This window comes from Coniophora puteana (assembly GCF_000271625.1).
Source record: "Coniophora puteana RWD-64-598 SS2 unplaced genomic scaffold CONPUscaffold_2, whole genome shotgun sequence".
Lineage (NCBI taxonomy): Eukaryota > Fungi > Basidiomycota > Agaricomycetes > Boletales > Coniophoraceae > Coniophora > Coniophora puteana.
In genome coordinates this window covers 2641506-2654141 of record NW_006913054.1, presented here as the reverse complement: position 1 = coordinate 2654141, position 12636 = coordinate 2641506, and the positions used below count along the sequence as shown (strand labels likewise).

General features: G+C 53.8%; 5 protein-coding genes across 5 annotated transcripts; 3 read left to right on the top strand and 2 right to left on the bottom strand.

Moving 5' to 3' along the window:
• Positions 1-69: 69 nt before the first annotated feature.
• CONPUDRAFT_98583 (Rad1-domain-containing protein) lies at positions 70-3055 on the bottom strand. Its single transcript, XM_007766777.1, has 12 exons — positions 2958-3055; positions 2776-2844; positions 2629-2698; positions 2093-2552; positions 1947-2039; positions 1861-1882; positions 1581-1775; positions 1225-1476; positions 836-1157; positions 704-776; positions 186-644; positions 70-132 (listed from the first exon to the last, which is right to left on the bottom strand). Exons 1-9 carry the CDS (start codon positions 3003-3005, stop codon positions 1125-1127), a joined length of 1242 nt encoding a protein of 413 aa, XP_007764967.1. The 5' UTR covers positions 3006-3055; the 3' UTR covers positions 70-132; positions 186-644; positions 704-776; positions 836-1124.
• Positions 3056-3379: 324 nt separating this feature from the next.
• Positions 3380-5130, bottom strand: CONPUDRAFT_162684 (uncharacterized protein; the record flags this gene model as incomplete). Its single annotated transcript, XM_007766776.1, has 7 exons — positions 4931-5130; positions 4727-4848; positions 4319-4632; positions 4019-4256; positions 3814-3951; positions 3598-3745; positions 3380-3544 (listed from the first exon to the last, which is right to left on the bottom strand). The coding sequence occupies exons 1-7, from the start codon at positions 5069-5071 to the stop codon at positions 3380-3382; spliced, it is 1266 nt and encodes a 421-aa protein (XP_007764966.1). The 5' UTR covers positions 5072-5130.
• A 184-nt stretch (positions 5131-5314) lies between these two features.
• CONPUDRAFT_142036 (uncharacterized protein) lies at positions 5315-7143 on the top strand. The gene is made up of 2 exons (XM_007766775.1): positions 5315-5609; positions 5656-7143. The coding sequence occupies exons 1-2, from the start codon at positions 5403-5405 to the stop codon at positions 7030-7032; spliced, it is 1584 nt and encodes a 527-aa protein (XP_007764965.1). The 5' UTR covers positions 5315-5402; the 3' UTR covers positions 7033-7143.
• A 717-nt stretch (positions 7144-7860) lies between these two features.
• CONPUDRAFT_150305 (uncharacterized protein) lies at positions 7861-9505 on the top strand (the record flags this gene model as incomplete). Its single annotated transcript, XM_007766774.1, has 2 exons — positions 7861-8070; positions 8129-9505. 2 exons carry the CDS (start codon positions 7861-7863, stop codon positions 9503-9505), a joined length of 1587 nt encoding a protein of 528 aa, XP_007764964.1.
• A 646-nt stretch (positions 9506-10151) lies between these two features.
• CONPUDRAFT_162681 (uncharacterized protein) lies at positions 10152-11902 on the top strand. The gene is made up of 2 exons (XM_007766773.1): positions 10152-10461; positions 10530-11902. The coding sequence occupies exons 1-2, from the start codon at positions 10249-10251 to the stop codon at positions 11865-11867; spliced, it is 1551 nt and encodes a 516-aa protein (XP_007764963.1). The 5' UTR covers positions 10152-10248; the 3' UTR covers positions 11868-11902.
• Positions 11903-12636: the final 734 nt, after the last annotated feature.

The following is a 12636-nucleotide window of genomic DNA, read 5'->3' as shown; positions in this document are numbered from 1 at the left end:
TCCTCGAGATCGTGCGTCCGTTTTCGCCTCCACCCTGCACACTTTTCTCACCGCGTCCCTTTTGCTCAGGAAACCGACAAGGCCACCATCGACGTCGAAGCGCAGGACGACGGCGTGCTCGGCAAGATCATCGTGCGCCCCCACCCCTCTCCACTCTCACTTTATGCTCATAACTTCACTCACAGGCCCAAGACGGCGCAAAGAACGTCCCCGTCGGCAAAATCATCGCGCTCCTCGCCGAAGAAGGCGACGACATCTCCAACCTAGAAGCACCCAAAGACGAGCCCAAACCCGCCCCCTCCCCCGCCCCAAAACAAGAGTCCTCGTCCCCGCCACCCCCACCGCCCGCACCCGCGCCGTCCGAAAAATCCGAGTTCCAGTCCCAGTCCTCGGGGCAGGCCCTCGCGAGCGGCGTGCACCCGACGCACTCCAAGCCGCTCTTCCCCTCCGTCCTCCGCATCCTCCAAGAGAACGGCATCGCAGACGCGGAGAAGATCAAGGGCACCGGTGTGCGCGGTATGCTCACCAAGGGCGACGTGCTTGCGTTCCTCGGGAAAGCGTCCGGCCCGCTCGGCACGTTCCAGGACGCTGCGAAGAAAGACGCGACCAAGCCGGAGGTGGCTAAGAAACCCGAGGCCCCCAAGGTGCGTTTTTAACTTATTTGATGCTTTACGGAGAACTGACGAGGGGACGGAATATGCAGCCTCTGGACGGCCCTGCACTCCGACAAGCCATCCTCGCTGGCCTCAAGCCCAAGGCGCAACTTGCACCCGTCGGTACGTGTTCTTTGCTCTTCGCTCATATTTCCCTGTATACTCATGCGTATCGCTTGTAGGCCCCGCGACCTTCGACTCCATCATCGCCGACTACCTCCCCGTGCCCACTCCACCCCCTGCCCCACCCGTCGAGAAACCCGTCGTCCCGCCACCCAAGACCTCGTCGTCCTTCCTCGACGGGCTCATCTAGATTGTCTGCGGAACCGGGGCCCGGGACGATACTGCATGCTTAGAGCCTCATAGACACTAGATGACATTATTGGCAGGGCCTTTTCATACCAGAGTTTATTCTTTTCTTATATACGCCACGATGCCCATTCGCAATACATTACACCACGTTTACCGCCCTCAGTACGACGTCCCATCATCCAACGCCAGACACTAGCAAAGGCGAACCAAGTACAATAACCTCAGCATAAAACCAACAGCACCGCGAACCAACACTCACCCGAAACTCAATAAACGAATTCGACGTCCCGCCCCCGCCCCCGCCCCCGCTTCCGCCTCGGGGCTTCGGCACGGGCACAGGCACAAGGAACTGCAGACTCAGCAGCCCGGCGTCGTCGATCCGGAGCGACGTCTTGGTCGAGCTCTGCAGCGCCCTCAGCGTGCGCGCGATGTGCCCGAAGCGGTACGTCGCGCTCAGCGGCGCGCCGCATTCGTATGTCTCGAGCACTTCGCGGTCGTTTGGGTAGTCCATCTGCGCGCGGGCGGTGTGCGTTGGGTCACCATTGCGTCGTTGATGCGTGGGAGGGATGTGCGGTGAGAAAAGTGTGAGGAGCGAGCGAGGGGGAGAGGGCGTACCTCGGTGCTTCCGAATGTGCCGGAGGCTTGGATGCGGAAGAGCGGTTTCGCTGTGCTGCCTCCTCCTCGTTGTTGGGGTTGTTGTGGCTGGGGTGCGTTGTTAGCGGCGGCGGCGGCGGGCGGATTGCACGTGAACGTGATCTTGTCGCACGAGGGGTCGAGCTCGGCGAGCGCGTCGCGCAGCCATGACGAGGACTAGTGTGTGTGTGTGTGTGTGTGTGTATGCGCGTCAGCGCGTTGTTCAGAACGCAATGAGAAAGGAAAGGAGAATGAAACGCACCTTGAAGATGATCTTGAGCACTCTACCACGCGACAGTCAACACTCAGCCGCTGCGCAGACGAAAGCCGAATAACAAACACACGCACGTCCGCTCCCCATCAAACGGCAAATCCACACCCGGCTCAGGATCGAACGTCGCAATCTCGCACGTCGTCGTCGGGCCGCTCGCATCTTCCGCTCTACACAACACGGCTTCGTCAGCGGGACACACCGCGGACGAGAGACGACGCACAGGAGAAGAGCGAGCGGATACCCAGGCCCGCCGTACGACACCCGCGCGCTCGTCCGCTTCTCGTTGCTCGCCGCACCGAAATACGCATCGATCCGCGAATTATTCGACGGCGCCTCGTCTCTGCGCCCGCGACCGCCGCCGCCGCCCCCACCACCGCGCCGCCCACCATCACCGTCGCCCTCGTCCCCGGACTCGCCGTCCCGGCGCCAGCGCCTGTGTTTCGGCCCGCCAGAGGATGAGGCGAGGGACGTGAGATTGGCGGTGCCGTAGATCCCGAGGCAGTCGATGAGCGTGTTCAGGGGGACTTCGAATGCCGTCGTTGTGTTCGTGTCTGCCTCGTCGTCGTCGTCGTTTGTGAGCTCAGTGGCTTGGGTAGCGGAGGCGGAGGCGGATTTTGGAGGGGGCGGGGGAGGCGTGTATGTCCATTCGTCGAAGTGATCTGGGTAGATGTAGGACGTTGCTGTATACAGTCGACGTCATCAGTAGCACATGCCATATGTATCATGAAAAGGAGGGGGGCGAGGAAGAGTACGCACCGACGAGCGTCCGCGACTCCTCCACGGAGACCGTCATCCCTCCATCAGCGGTGAGCGTCACCGTCGCGCGCTATCTTCCACCATCACACGCGTCGTCCGTCAACCATCGGCTTATAGGAGCGACTAGACAAGGTACGGGAGGCGCACGTTAGAGAAGCTAATCCCGCGCAGGAGCGCGACGAGGTAGCGCACGTCATGCAGCGATGCGGCAAGGACCTGTACGTAGATGTGAGCATTGACGCTGAGAGGTTCGTCGGTGGTCAACACGCTGAATGCTGAGGCCTATGGACTGGGACTTGGAGCAGGCGATTCAGGGGTGAAACACGCACGGGCTTGGCTTCCGAGTCGTCTGCTACGCTGTGCTGGCTTTGCGACATTACACGTGGCAATGAGATCTAGCGATGTAGCAGCGTTCAGGCAAGAGAAACCGGGGATGGGGTGAAAGGAGTTGTCGAGTAAAGAGGCAAGTAAAGAGACGCGGAAGAGACGCGTTAACGTTGCAGGTCTGCGCGTCCGTTTTCCACGCGACGTGCTCTGACGCTTATTTTATGACGCTCTCGCTCCCCACGTGCATATACCTTCACTGGCGAGTAGATAACACACAGCTTCCCTTGCACCTCTCTTATCGACAGGACAACGTTACTATAAAATAATATATCCACGTCCTAACCTAAGGTAATAGAGCAAGAGCCTACAAGCGCCCTTGAAAGCATCATACAGTAACAACCGATAATCAAACTCAGATTGCAGCTCAAGTCTCCATATCTTCCGACTTGACTGGAATATCGGGTGCTACTGGGGAAGGCGTCTTCTCGCTCTGACCAGAAATGCCAGGTGATGCATCCTTCGGCGGCGGCTTCTTCGTATTGCGTCTTGCCTCCTGAACGAGGCGCTTAAACTCGCCGTCGTTTGCTTTCTGGATTGGATTCGTCATAAGCTCACGTTGAACTGAGAACACATAGTACGTACCGTGTACTCAACCACGTCACTCACGCCTGCACTCGCAGGCTTCTTCGCTTTCTCGTCTTCCCAATGCTTGAGCTCCTGCCGTAGCTCGGCGAACGTACTCCGGTTCTTCATTGCCTTATCCAATGTTGCATTGTGTATAATCAGATAGCTGCAGCCACGCGATGTCAGAAAAAAGTGAGATAGTGTTTTCAAAGGAAGAACAGAGAAAGAACTCACTGCTTATGTCTGCGTATCCACGCCTTCCGATCACCTGTCGTCGGAAGATTTTGCTCAGCGAGAAGCTGCTTGATCTGCTTGTCTTTCAGCACATCGTACGACGCGTTTGCCAGTCGCTCGGTCGGGATCTCAGACGGTCTGTCATCATCTAGGTCGTGAGTTGCGTTCAAGTATACGGCTGGTCAAAGACAACGCGGTTACTCACGAGCTTCGATCCTTTCCTTTTCCTTTTCCCTTAGAGTCAGGACCGCCGCTGCTACCGCCCCCTGCGCCAAAAAGACTAGACCACTGGGTCTTCGCGTTGTTGTTTCGAGCCTTTGTTGGGGAGAGACTAATCTTTGAGGGAGGACGGCCCACGTCCTTGCATCCACTGTCTATATGCGGGTTTATGCTTCTAAGAGGGACGCGTTTTCCGCACATGGGACAGTCGATGATCTCGTTCGCTAGTTGGCGGCAGACGAGATTCAGTGCAAAGGTACCACTAGGTTTAGAGACAAACACGTACAATTTGGGTCCAGAGGTATCTCTTCTGGATCCGAAGACGGCTGTTCGGAGCCTCTGTTCGCCCGCGAGACTTTCGACACCTTGCCCGGCCGTTTCTTCGGCGTTGGAGATCCATCTACAAGCACGACTTCGCTCGACTCACTATCCGATACATAGTCTACATTCCTTCGCTTGCGCTTGAGGCTCCTGGCCGATGACGGTGTCACAGAAGCTGAGGGTGGGTTGGAGCTCTCAGGGATTGTCTGCAGAGCGACTGAGGCATGAGACCGGGCAGCAAGGGTCTGTTCGACACGTGCCATATCAAGGACGTGCTTTCTTGAGTCGCAGAAGTGGTCAAGAGCAGTGTATATAGGGTACATGGGAGGAGCATTGAATGACATCGTACAACGGGGACGGACACGCGACGTACCTGGCTTCCTTCCATGCACCCACTACCTCCTCTAACACCGAATTGGGCCTAAACGCGACTTCACTTGTTTTCATTCGACATGAAGGGCAGTCTGATTCCCTCTGTATATGCTGTCGCACGCACTGTTTGGGCGAGAAAGCGTCAGAAATAGCACGGCATTTTGAAGCATCATTACCATAACGTTTGGTCATAGCAGTCACGTACCACAGAGCAGAAGCAATGACCGCAGCCCGTTAGCATCACGGGTCCATCATAGAGCTCGCCGCATATTGTGCATCGCAAGCTGGCGTCGAGGGCGCGTAGGTCGGGTGTGGGGAAGTCGGACGGGTCGGGCACGTCCATCATGTCTGTTTCTGACCACTGGTGTGCCTTTGACGATGAGCTCCTTGGAGGCTTGCTGTTCATGTTGCAGACAAAGTCAGGCTACAGAGAAGATGAAGCGCAAACGCGCACGCCGCGTCGAGGATGCGGTTAAGCGCCCGCCCTGAGGAGCGCGTTGTGATCGCGTACCTTACATAATAAGGCAGCCCCTATTCTGGGAGACGCGACGGTTGCAGGCGGGATCTCCCGACATCACTAGTCTCAGCTCCCGTTTTCCTTGCGCGACGCGACTCCGAAGACAGGACCTGCAGGTCGCGTGGTCCCCCAAGCTTTCGTCCTATCCTATATCATCAGAATGCACCGCGCACTGTTCATTGCAGAAGTTGCCCAGAACATCGCGTGCCATCGATACAGGAAGAGGGACATTGCCGCCTTTGCTCAAACGTGTCGTGCTCTGTCCGCGCCAGCTCTGGACGTGCTGTGGTCCGTGCTTGATTCGATCATACCGCTACTGTGCGCTCTTCCTTCCGACCTCATCTCTCGTCCAGATTCCGCCTCCTCTGTGAGTAACTCCACCTCTGCCTGGTCTGTCGCTCACCGCTGCTCAGACAATTCGGTATAGACTACTGAGGCCAATCACTCCGGCTGATTGGAGCATCTTTCGAAAGTACGCTTCTCGCGTCCGCGAACTGAGGGCAATATCTCCGTTGAACCAAGATCAAAGCCCATTCATTGATATCGAAATTCTACGAGCCCTGTGTTGGTCACCTACCTTTGGGTTGCTTTTCCCCAAGCTCCGAGCCCTCGAATGGTCTGGCGCTCATTCAGAAACACTGCCTTTTCTCAGAACATTGCTCGGACCATCCATCACAGATCTTATCTTGGATTTGGAAACACCTGATGCAATCATCTTTAACCTCGTCGCTAACCTGTCAACCATGTGTCCCCACATCAAAGTGTTTATGTGGTCACGCTGCCCCGGCAATGACTCTGAAGAGGAAGCAGCCATTCTCTCTCAAGCCATCACCTCCTGGAAGGATCTGCATGAGTTGGCTTGTCCGCTGGATGGGCACGCCATGAACCACCTCACGTCTATCCCTACTCTCCACGCCCTACACATTCAACTGGTTGGTAAAGCGTCATATCCTACTCTTGAAGATCGTGCGTATCCTGCTCTACGTACTCTTCAGATCATCGCCCCTCTCGAACAATCCTCTCCCAACTCCGTTGAATCATTCATGCGCGCCAGTTTCTTTAAGCTACGCCTTGATTCTTTTCTCGGCCATACACATTACCCTAAGCAACAGACTCTTGGGGACCTCTGCATGCTACTACCAGACTGCATCGATACATCGACGTTAAAGGACGTCAATATAGTAGAATGCCGCTGGACGCGCAGTCTCGCACTGCAATCGAGCGCCCTCGGACCTTTGTTGCAGTTCCATAAACTCACAGTCGTCAATATCGATACTCCGCGAGAAATTGACTTGGACGATGCCGCTCTGCTGGATATGGCCCACGCATGGCCTACATTGACTTCTCTAAAAATCAATCCGGTGTTCGGGTGGAGGCTGCGCTCACGCGTGTCACTACATGGCTTGTGTGCAGTGATCCGGCAGCTCCCCGGACTCAGTACACTCAGCATCGCGATTGACGCTGATGGTGCCGCTCTCGACGCAATCGACGAGGAGTACGGCCAATTCCTGGTCACACGACCGTTTGCGCTCGATCTGTTGGACTCGAGGGTGGGTGTCAATTACGCAGAGGTGGCCGCGTTCTTCTCCGCTTTATTTCCTGGGATGGCCAAGGACAGCGATATTCTCTACTGGCGGTTCCCTGGTTTAACACTGCCCGTAGAGATGGCGAATGATTCTCGCGTTCACCGCGAGAGATGGGCGATTGTTGTGTCGACAGTGTTGGCGATGAACCGAATTAGAAGGATCGAGCAAGGTCGTCGACTCACTGCGGTAATATCACCTCCGTAAATTCCCGATGTTAGTCATTGGTTCATAGTACCCCTACTTTATTACAGTAATACTTTTGACTCAGATATAAGGCATAGTTCGGTAGTTGCAAAATATGATACGCCGTTTCTCCACCAACAAGTGTACTTACTCACGAGACAGGGGCAATGATATTTTGAGTAGTATGTGTGACCACGGTACGATACACATGTTACTTTTAGTCCCTGAAATAGCTCGTCTAAGCGATTGTATTACTCAAAAAGTGTGGATAGCATGACGACAAAGTTGGCGAAAGAGTGGCTTGAGCAGAAGGAAATGTCACGGTATAAGGGAAAGTTTTCATCATGAATGGATAACCTAGACGACAACACCAAGTCTGAGTCATACAGGTCAAAAGGTCAAAAACGGCGAGAGACGGAACATTCAAAGACCCATTTTGCTATCAGGTGGCTGAGCCTAGCCAACCGTGACGCGTCGAGGGCGCGTGTGTCGAGTGCCGGATGGATCTGGCAGGTCCACCATGTCTGTTTCTGACCACTGATGTGCCTTTGACGAGGAGCTCCTTGGAGGCTTGCTGCTCATGTTGGAAACAAAGTCACGCTACAGAGAAGATGAAGCGTAAACGCGCACATCGCGTCAAGTCAAGGATGCAGTTAGGCGCCCGCCCTGAGGGGCGCGTTGTGATCGCGTACCTTACATAATTAGGCAACCCTATTTTCGGTACGGCCGGCGGAATCTCCCGACGTCGCGTCGCGTCATTGCACCAGAGTGACCAGAGCTTCATTTACCGCCAACTTAAGCATAATCGTATTCACTGGGTCTCACCTTTCCTTTTATCTACCGGTGAACATGCACCGCGCACTTCTTATCTCAGAAGTTGCCCGGAACATAACCTACTGCCAATCAGAAAAGAAGGCTCTCGCGGCTTTGGCTCAGACTTGCCGCGCGTTCTCTGAGCCTGCTTTGGACGCTTTGTGGAGGGAGTTGGACTCGCTGTTGCCCTTACTAGAGTGCCTTGGTAATGCCATCTCTCGGTGCCCTTCATTCCAGTCTGGTCAGGTAAGTCACTTACCCATGTCGGCGTTAGCTATCACTCACTTTTGTCCTGGAACAAAAGAAAATGTATGGCCTTTCCCGGGTGCTGCTCCCGACCGACTGGATAGTATTCAGAAAGTACGCGTCAAAAGTTGTCGAACTGAAGTCGATCACACCTCCCAAATCGTCATCCAGTCCTCACATTGATGACGATGTTTTTCGCGCTCTGTGTTGGCCTCCCACGTTCGAGCCGCTGTTTCCCAAGCTCCAACGCCTCATATGTCCCAGCATTCATTCAGATATCCTGCCCTTCTTGAGGTTCATCCTTGGCCCATCCATCACTTCGCTGATTATATCTCCAATGAACACTGGTTACATCGGTGATTGTAGCTTAGAAGCCAGTCTACCCACCCTTTGTCCACGGCTCAAACATCTTGAGTGGAAAAATTTCTCCGACATCGATGAGGACGAGGACGCAGGGTCAGCTTTCATATCAGAGGCCGTCACTTCCCTCACAGAACTTGAGACATTGGTGGCTCCACTCAACGGGCGCGCTTTACAACGCCTGTCATCTCTCCCCTCACTCCGGTCACTGGATGTGACTCTCATGGCGCCATCGGTGTCAGAACCACATCCTGCTCTTCACGAGCCTGCGTTTCCCAGCGTCTATCGTATCAGGTTCACTAGTTATTCCTTGTCAGACATCGCCGACTTCGTTCGCACTGGTCACTTCTCCTTGGCTGTCTTCTCGGCCCAGGCGAGTGGATCTAACTCAGAATCCTTCGACGATCTCTGCACTGCCGTGTCTTCTAATGTCGACAATTCAGCTCTGAAGTTTCTAGACATAATGGCGGAAGATGACCACTTTTCTTTATCAGAATCAACTCTCAAACGAAAGGCCTTCCAGCACCTCCTTCAGTTCCATAACCTCGTCGGGGTTTGCGTGGATACAGCGCATGAAATACAACTTGACAACGCTTCTCTCCTGCAAATGGCAGAGTCTTGGCCTGTGCTGGAGTCTCTCGAAATCAACCCTCGTAAGGGCTGGGGCAGGCGCTCATGCATAACGCTCCACGGCTTGCGCACGATGCTGAAGCGACTCCCAAAACTCACAACGCTTGCCATCGCCATCGACGCCCAAGCCGTCAAACTGCATATCACCGAAGATGACCAGTATGGGCAATATCAGATCACAAGGCCCTTCAAGCTCAATGTGCTGGACTCGAGAATAGGCTGTAATCACGCAGAGGTGGCCGCTTTCCTGTCGGACCTTTTCCCGGTGATAGACAAGAGGTCCGACTTTTCCTACTTCCAATTTTCTACCGACGTGCTCGAGCAGATGGATGATGATTGGACGAAGTATTGTAACAGGTGGAATCATGTGTTACAAACCCTCCTGGTCATGAACCGGGTGATAAAAAGGAAGGCGCTCATCAGCGGAAGCGTATGGCTAGTGTAGGTGACCATGGTTCGATACACATCTTACACTTACAATACTAGAGCCCTGTCTTCAAATTGACTGTAGTCCCAGATATAGTTCGTGTAAGCGAGCGTTGTGTATGGAAAGAGTGAACGGCGTGATGACAAGGACAGTGGTAAAAGAAATGGAACGAACATAATGGAACGTATGGGGAAAGTTTTTGCGTTGTGGCACGAGAAAGGGATTGAAAGGGACGACTTGGACCAAGCTTAGACAATAATAAGCACGTTATACAAATCAGAAACGTCGAGAAAAGGAGACATCCAAGACCAATTTTATTAGCACGCGACTGAGCGTAGCAAACTGCCACAGCTACGAGCAATTACACGTACTCACGGGAGGGACCCGGACTTTACCCTCACGGGCTCCGGCGGCGCCGTTCTTGTACTGGTCTGGGAGCACGTCAGGATGACGGGCTCACAATCGTCCTCGTTTTTACGTTGCGGCCCCATTATATTCTCTCGGTTCTGCCCATGGGTCACTCGTCTCGGAGATGAACTTCCTGGTCCAGGAGGATGAGCAAATGTTAAGCTTGAGTTGAGCAAGACGTGACAGACGCGCTCTGCACATCCCAACAGGGGCTGCGTCGCTTTCGGATGCGAGGCGACACGCGTTCACCAGCAACCGTGAAACTCTCGTCATCAAACCTCCATCTCCAAGGTTCGAGTTCGCCTACGCAAGCCAGTCTTAAGGGGAGCGCGACGTGGCACTTATTAGACAGTATGCATCGCGCGTTGCTCATTGCGGAAGTTGCTCGTAACATCATTTTCCATCAATCCTCGAAGAAGGATCTCGCCGCCCTCGCTCAGACCTGTCGTGCACTCTCCGAATCGGCTCTGGATGCTTTGTGGTCAGAATTAAGTGACATAACCCCCTTGCTTGAATGTCTCCCGGAAGATCTCGTGTATTGGATACCAGACGGCCGTGTTGACGCTGTGAGTGCTTTTGATCTTACACAACATGTGTCAGTACTCGAACCGGGCGCTAACTATCAGACGCGAAGAGAAGCTACATATTTCTCCGACCCCTTACGATATCCGACTGGGTACTCTTCCGCAAGTATTCTTCACGAGTGTCCGTACTTCAAGGATTCATATCGGAGGACATGTATGGATCTCCACGTATCGGTGCCGATGTGTATCTCGCGCTGAGTTGTCCTCCTTCCTTCGACCCTCTCTTTCCCAAGTTACGCTCTTTGATGTGGCTCGACGCACAACCCGAGGCATTCACCTTCCTGAGACTGATGCTTAGCCCCTCTGTCACCAACTTAAACATCCATCATTGTTCGAACGCATTACATGTGCTGGGTCTGGTCGCTATACTCGGGACGGTTTGCCCTCACTTGATGCACCTGGTATGGATCAATGCCGATTCTTCACGCAGAGAAGGATCATTACTTTCCGAAGCTGTCACGTCTTGCAATGAACTCCAAGAATTCACGTGCTGCTCACTGGATGGGCAGGCCATACAGCATCTTTCGTCTCTACAGTCCCTTTACAGACTCCGCATCATTGTCGACACTTCCCCTCTCCCTCCTCTTCACGAGCCAGCCTTCCCAGGATTGAAGAGCATCAATCTCACTAGCCCTTACGATCAAGACCTGTCTGCCGTTGCAGCGTGCATCCGTGGTTTCCATTCGTCCCCCATGTCTTTCTGCGGTGACTCAGATGAGTCCTCTGAAACCTCTCTGTTGGACCTTACCAAAGCAGTCTCCACCAACTGCGACCGGACGAAGTTAGAATTATTCTTCATAAACGAAATCGCCCAGGAACCAGGCTTCGTACTCGACAAGGCCACTTTTGAACCCTTATTTCCGTTCCACAATCTCACCGGTGTGCACGTCGAAACTCGTCGAAATGTCCATCTTGACGATGCGGCCATGCTGGAGATGGCTAACGCATGGCCAAACCTTAGCGAGTTGGATATAAACGAAAGATGGGGGTGGAGGCAGCGATCGGGCATGACGCTGCTGGGTCTGCGAAGCATGCTTCAGCGACTGCCGAAGCTCACTGCGCTCGGTATCGCTCTTGATGCTGAGACAACAGCTGTGCCAAGCACTCTTAACGGCGACAACCCATGTCGGTTCTCGGTGACTGGAAAGCTCGACCTTGATTTCCTGGATTCGCATCTCACTGCTGACATCGCAGGCGTCGCAGTCTTCCTATCTGAACTTTTCCCGGACATTGACGGTAAACACAGGTTTTACGCTTGGAGTCTTATTGAAGGACCAGACTTCGATGAAGCTAGGGATATGGAACGCACGATTCACTCAGAGAGATGGGAGAATGTATGGGGCGCGATGGTTGAGATGAAGGGGCAAAGCAACGTAGCTTTTAATTAATTGACATCATGTAAGAGCCTGGACGCTCATAACCACATGCATTATTGTATGCTCGTAAGAGTGAAGTTTGGTACGTTAAAGCACGTTTTGTGCCGAGGCTGTGAAAGGCGAAGAATGCATGACTCGGAAATGTAACCAAGTTTTGAATTTCTGCGAGATCGTGACAATGTTGAGCCCGACCGGCGCGACCCCTGCATGCTACGTTCCGATTTCCGATGGGGAAATCGCCGTAGACGCAACGTGCGCACTGCACGAGACTCTTGTTGATCGATCGTTTGCTTGTCGTTCGACTCATTGTCGTTTCTCCATCCGCATTCAACATCGCTCCTTCTGTCTGTCTCGGGAAACAGGTTGTGCATATGAAATGCACCGCACATTGCTCATTGAAGAAATTGCGCGGAACATTGCATTCCATTGTTCGTCAAAGTTAGACCTTGCCGCTCTCGCTCAGACATGTCATGCCCTCTTCGAACCGGCTCTCGACGCTTTGTGGTCAAATCTGGATGACATCACTCCTTTGCTCGAGTGTCTCCCGGATGACCTTGTGCAATGGCAAAGACAAACGCCCGTTCGCGCCGTGAGTGGCGTTTGCCGTTGTTAGACTCGAGCGCTCACCACCAAACCCAAAGAGAACCTACTTTTTGCGCCGTCCATTCACATTATCTGACTGGGAAATCTTACGCAAGTATACCTCGCGAATATACGAACTTGAAGGATTCATACCGAAAGACGTACGTGGGCACCCGCGTATTAATGCCGACGTATTCCT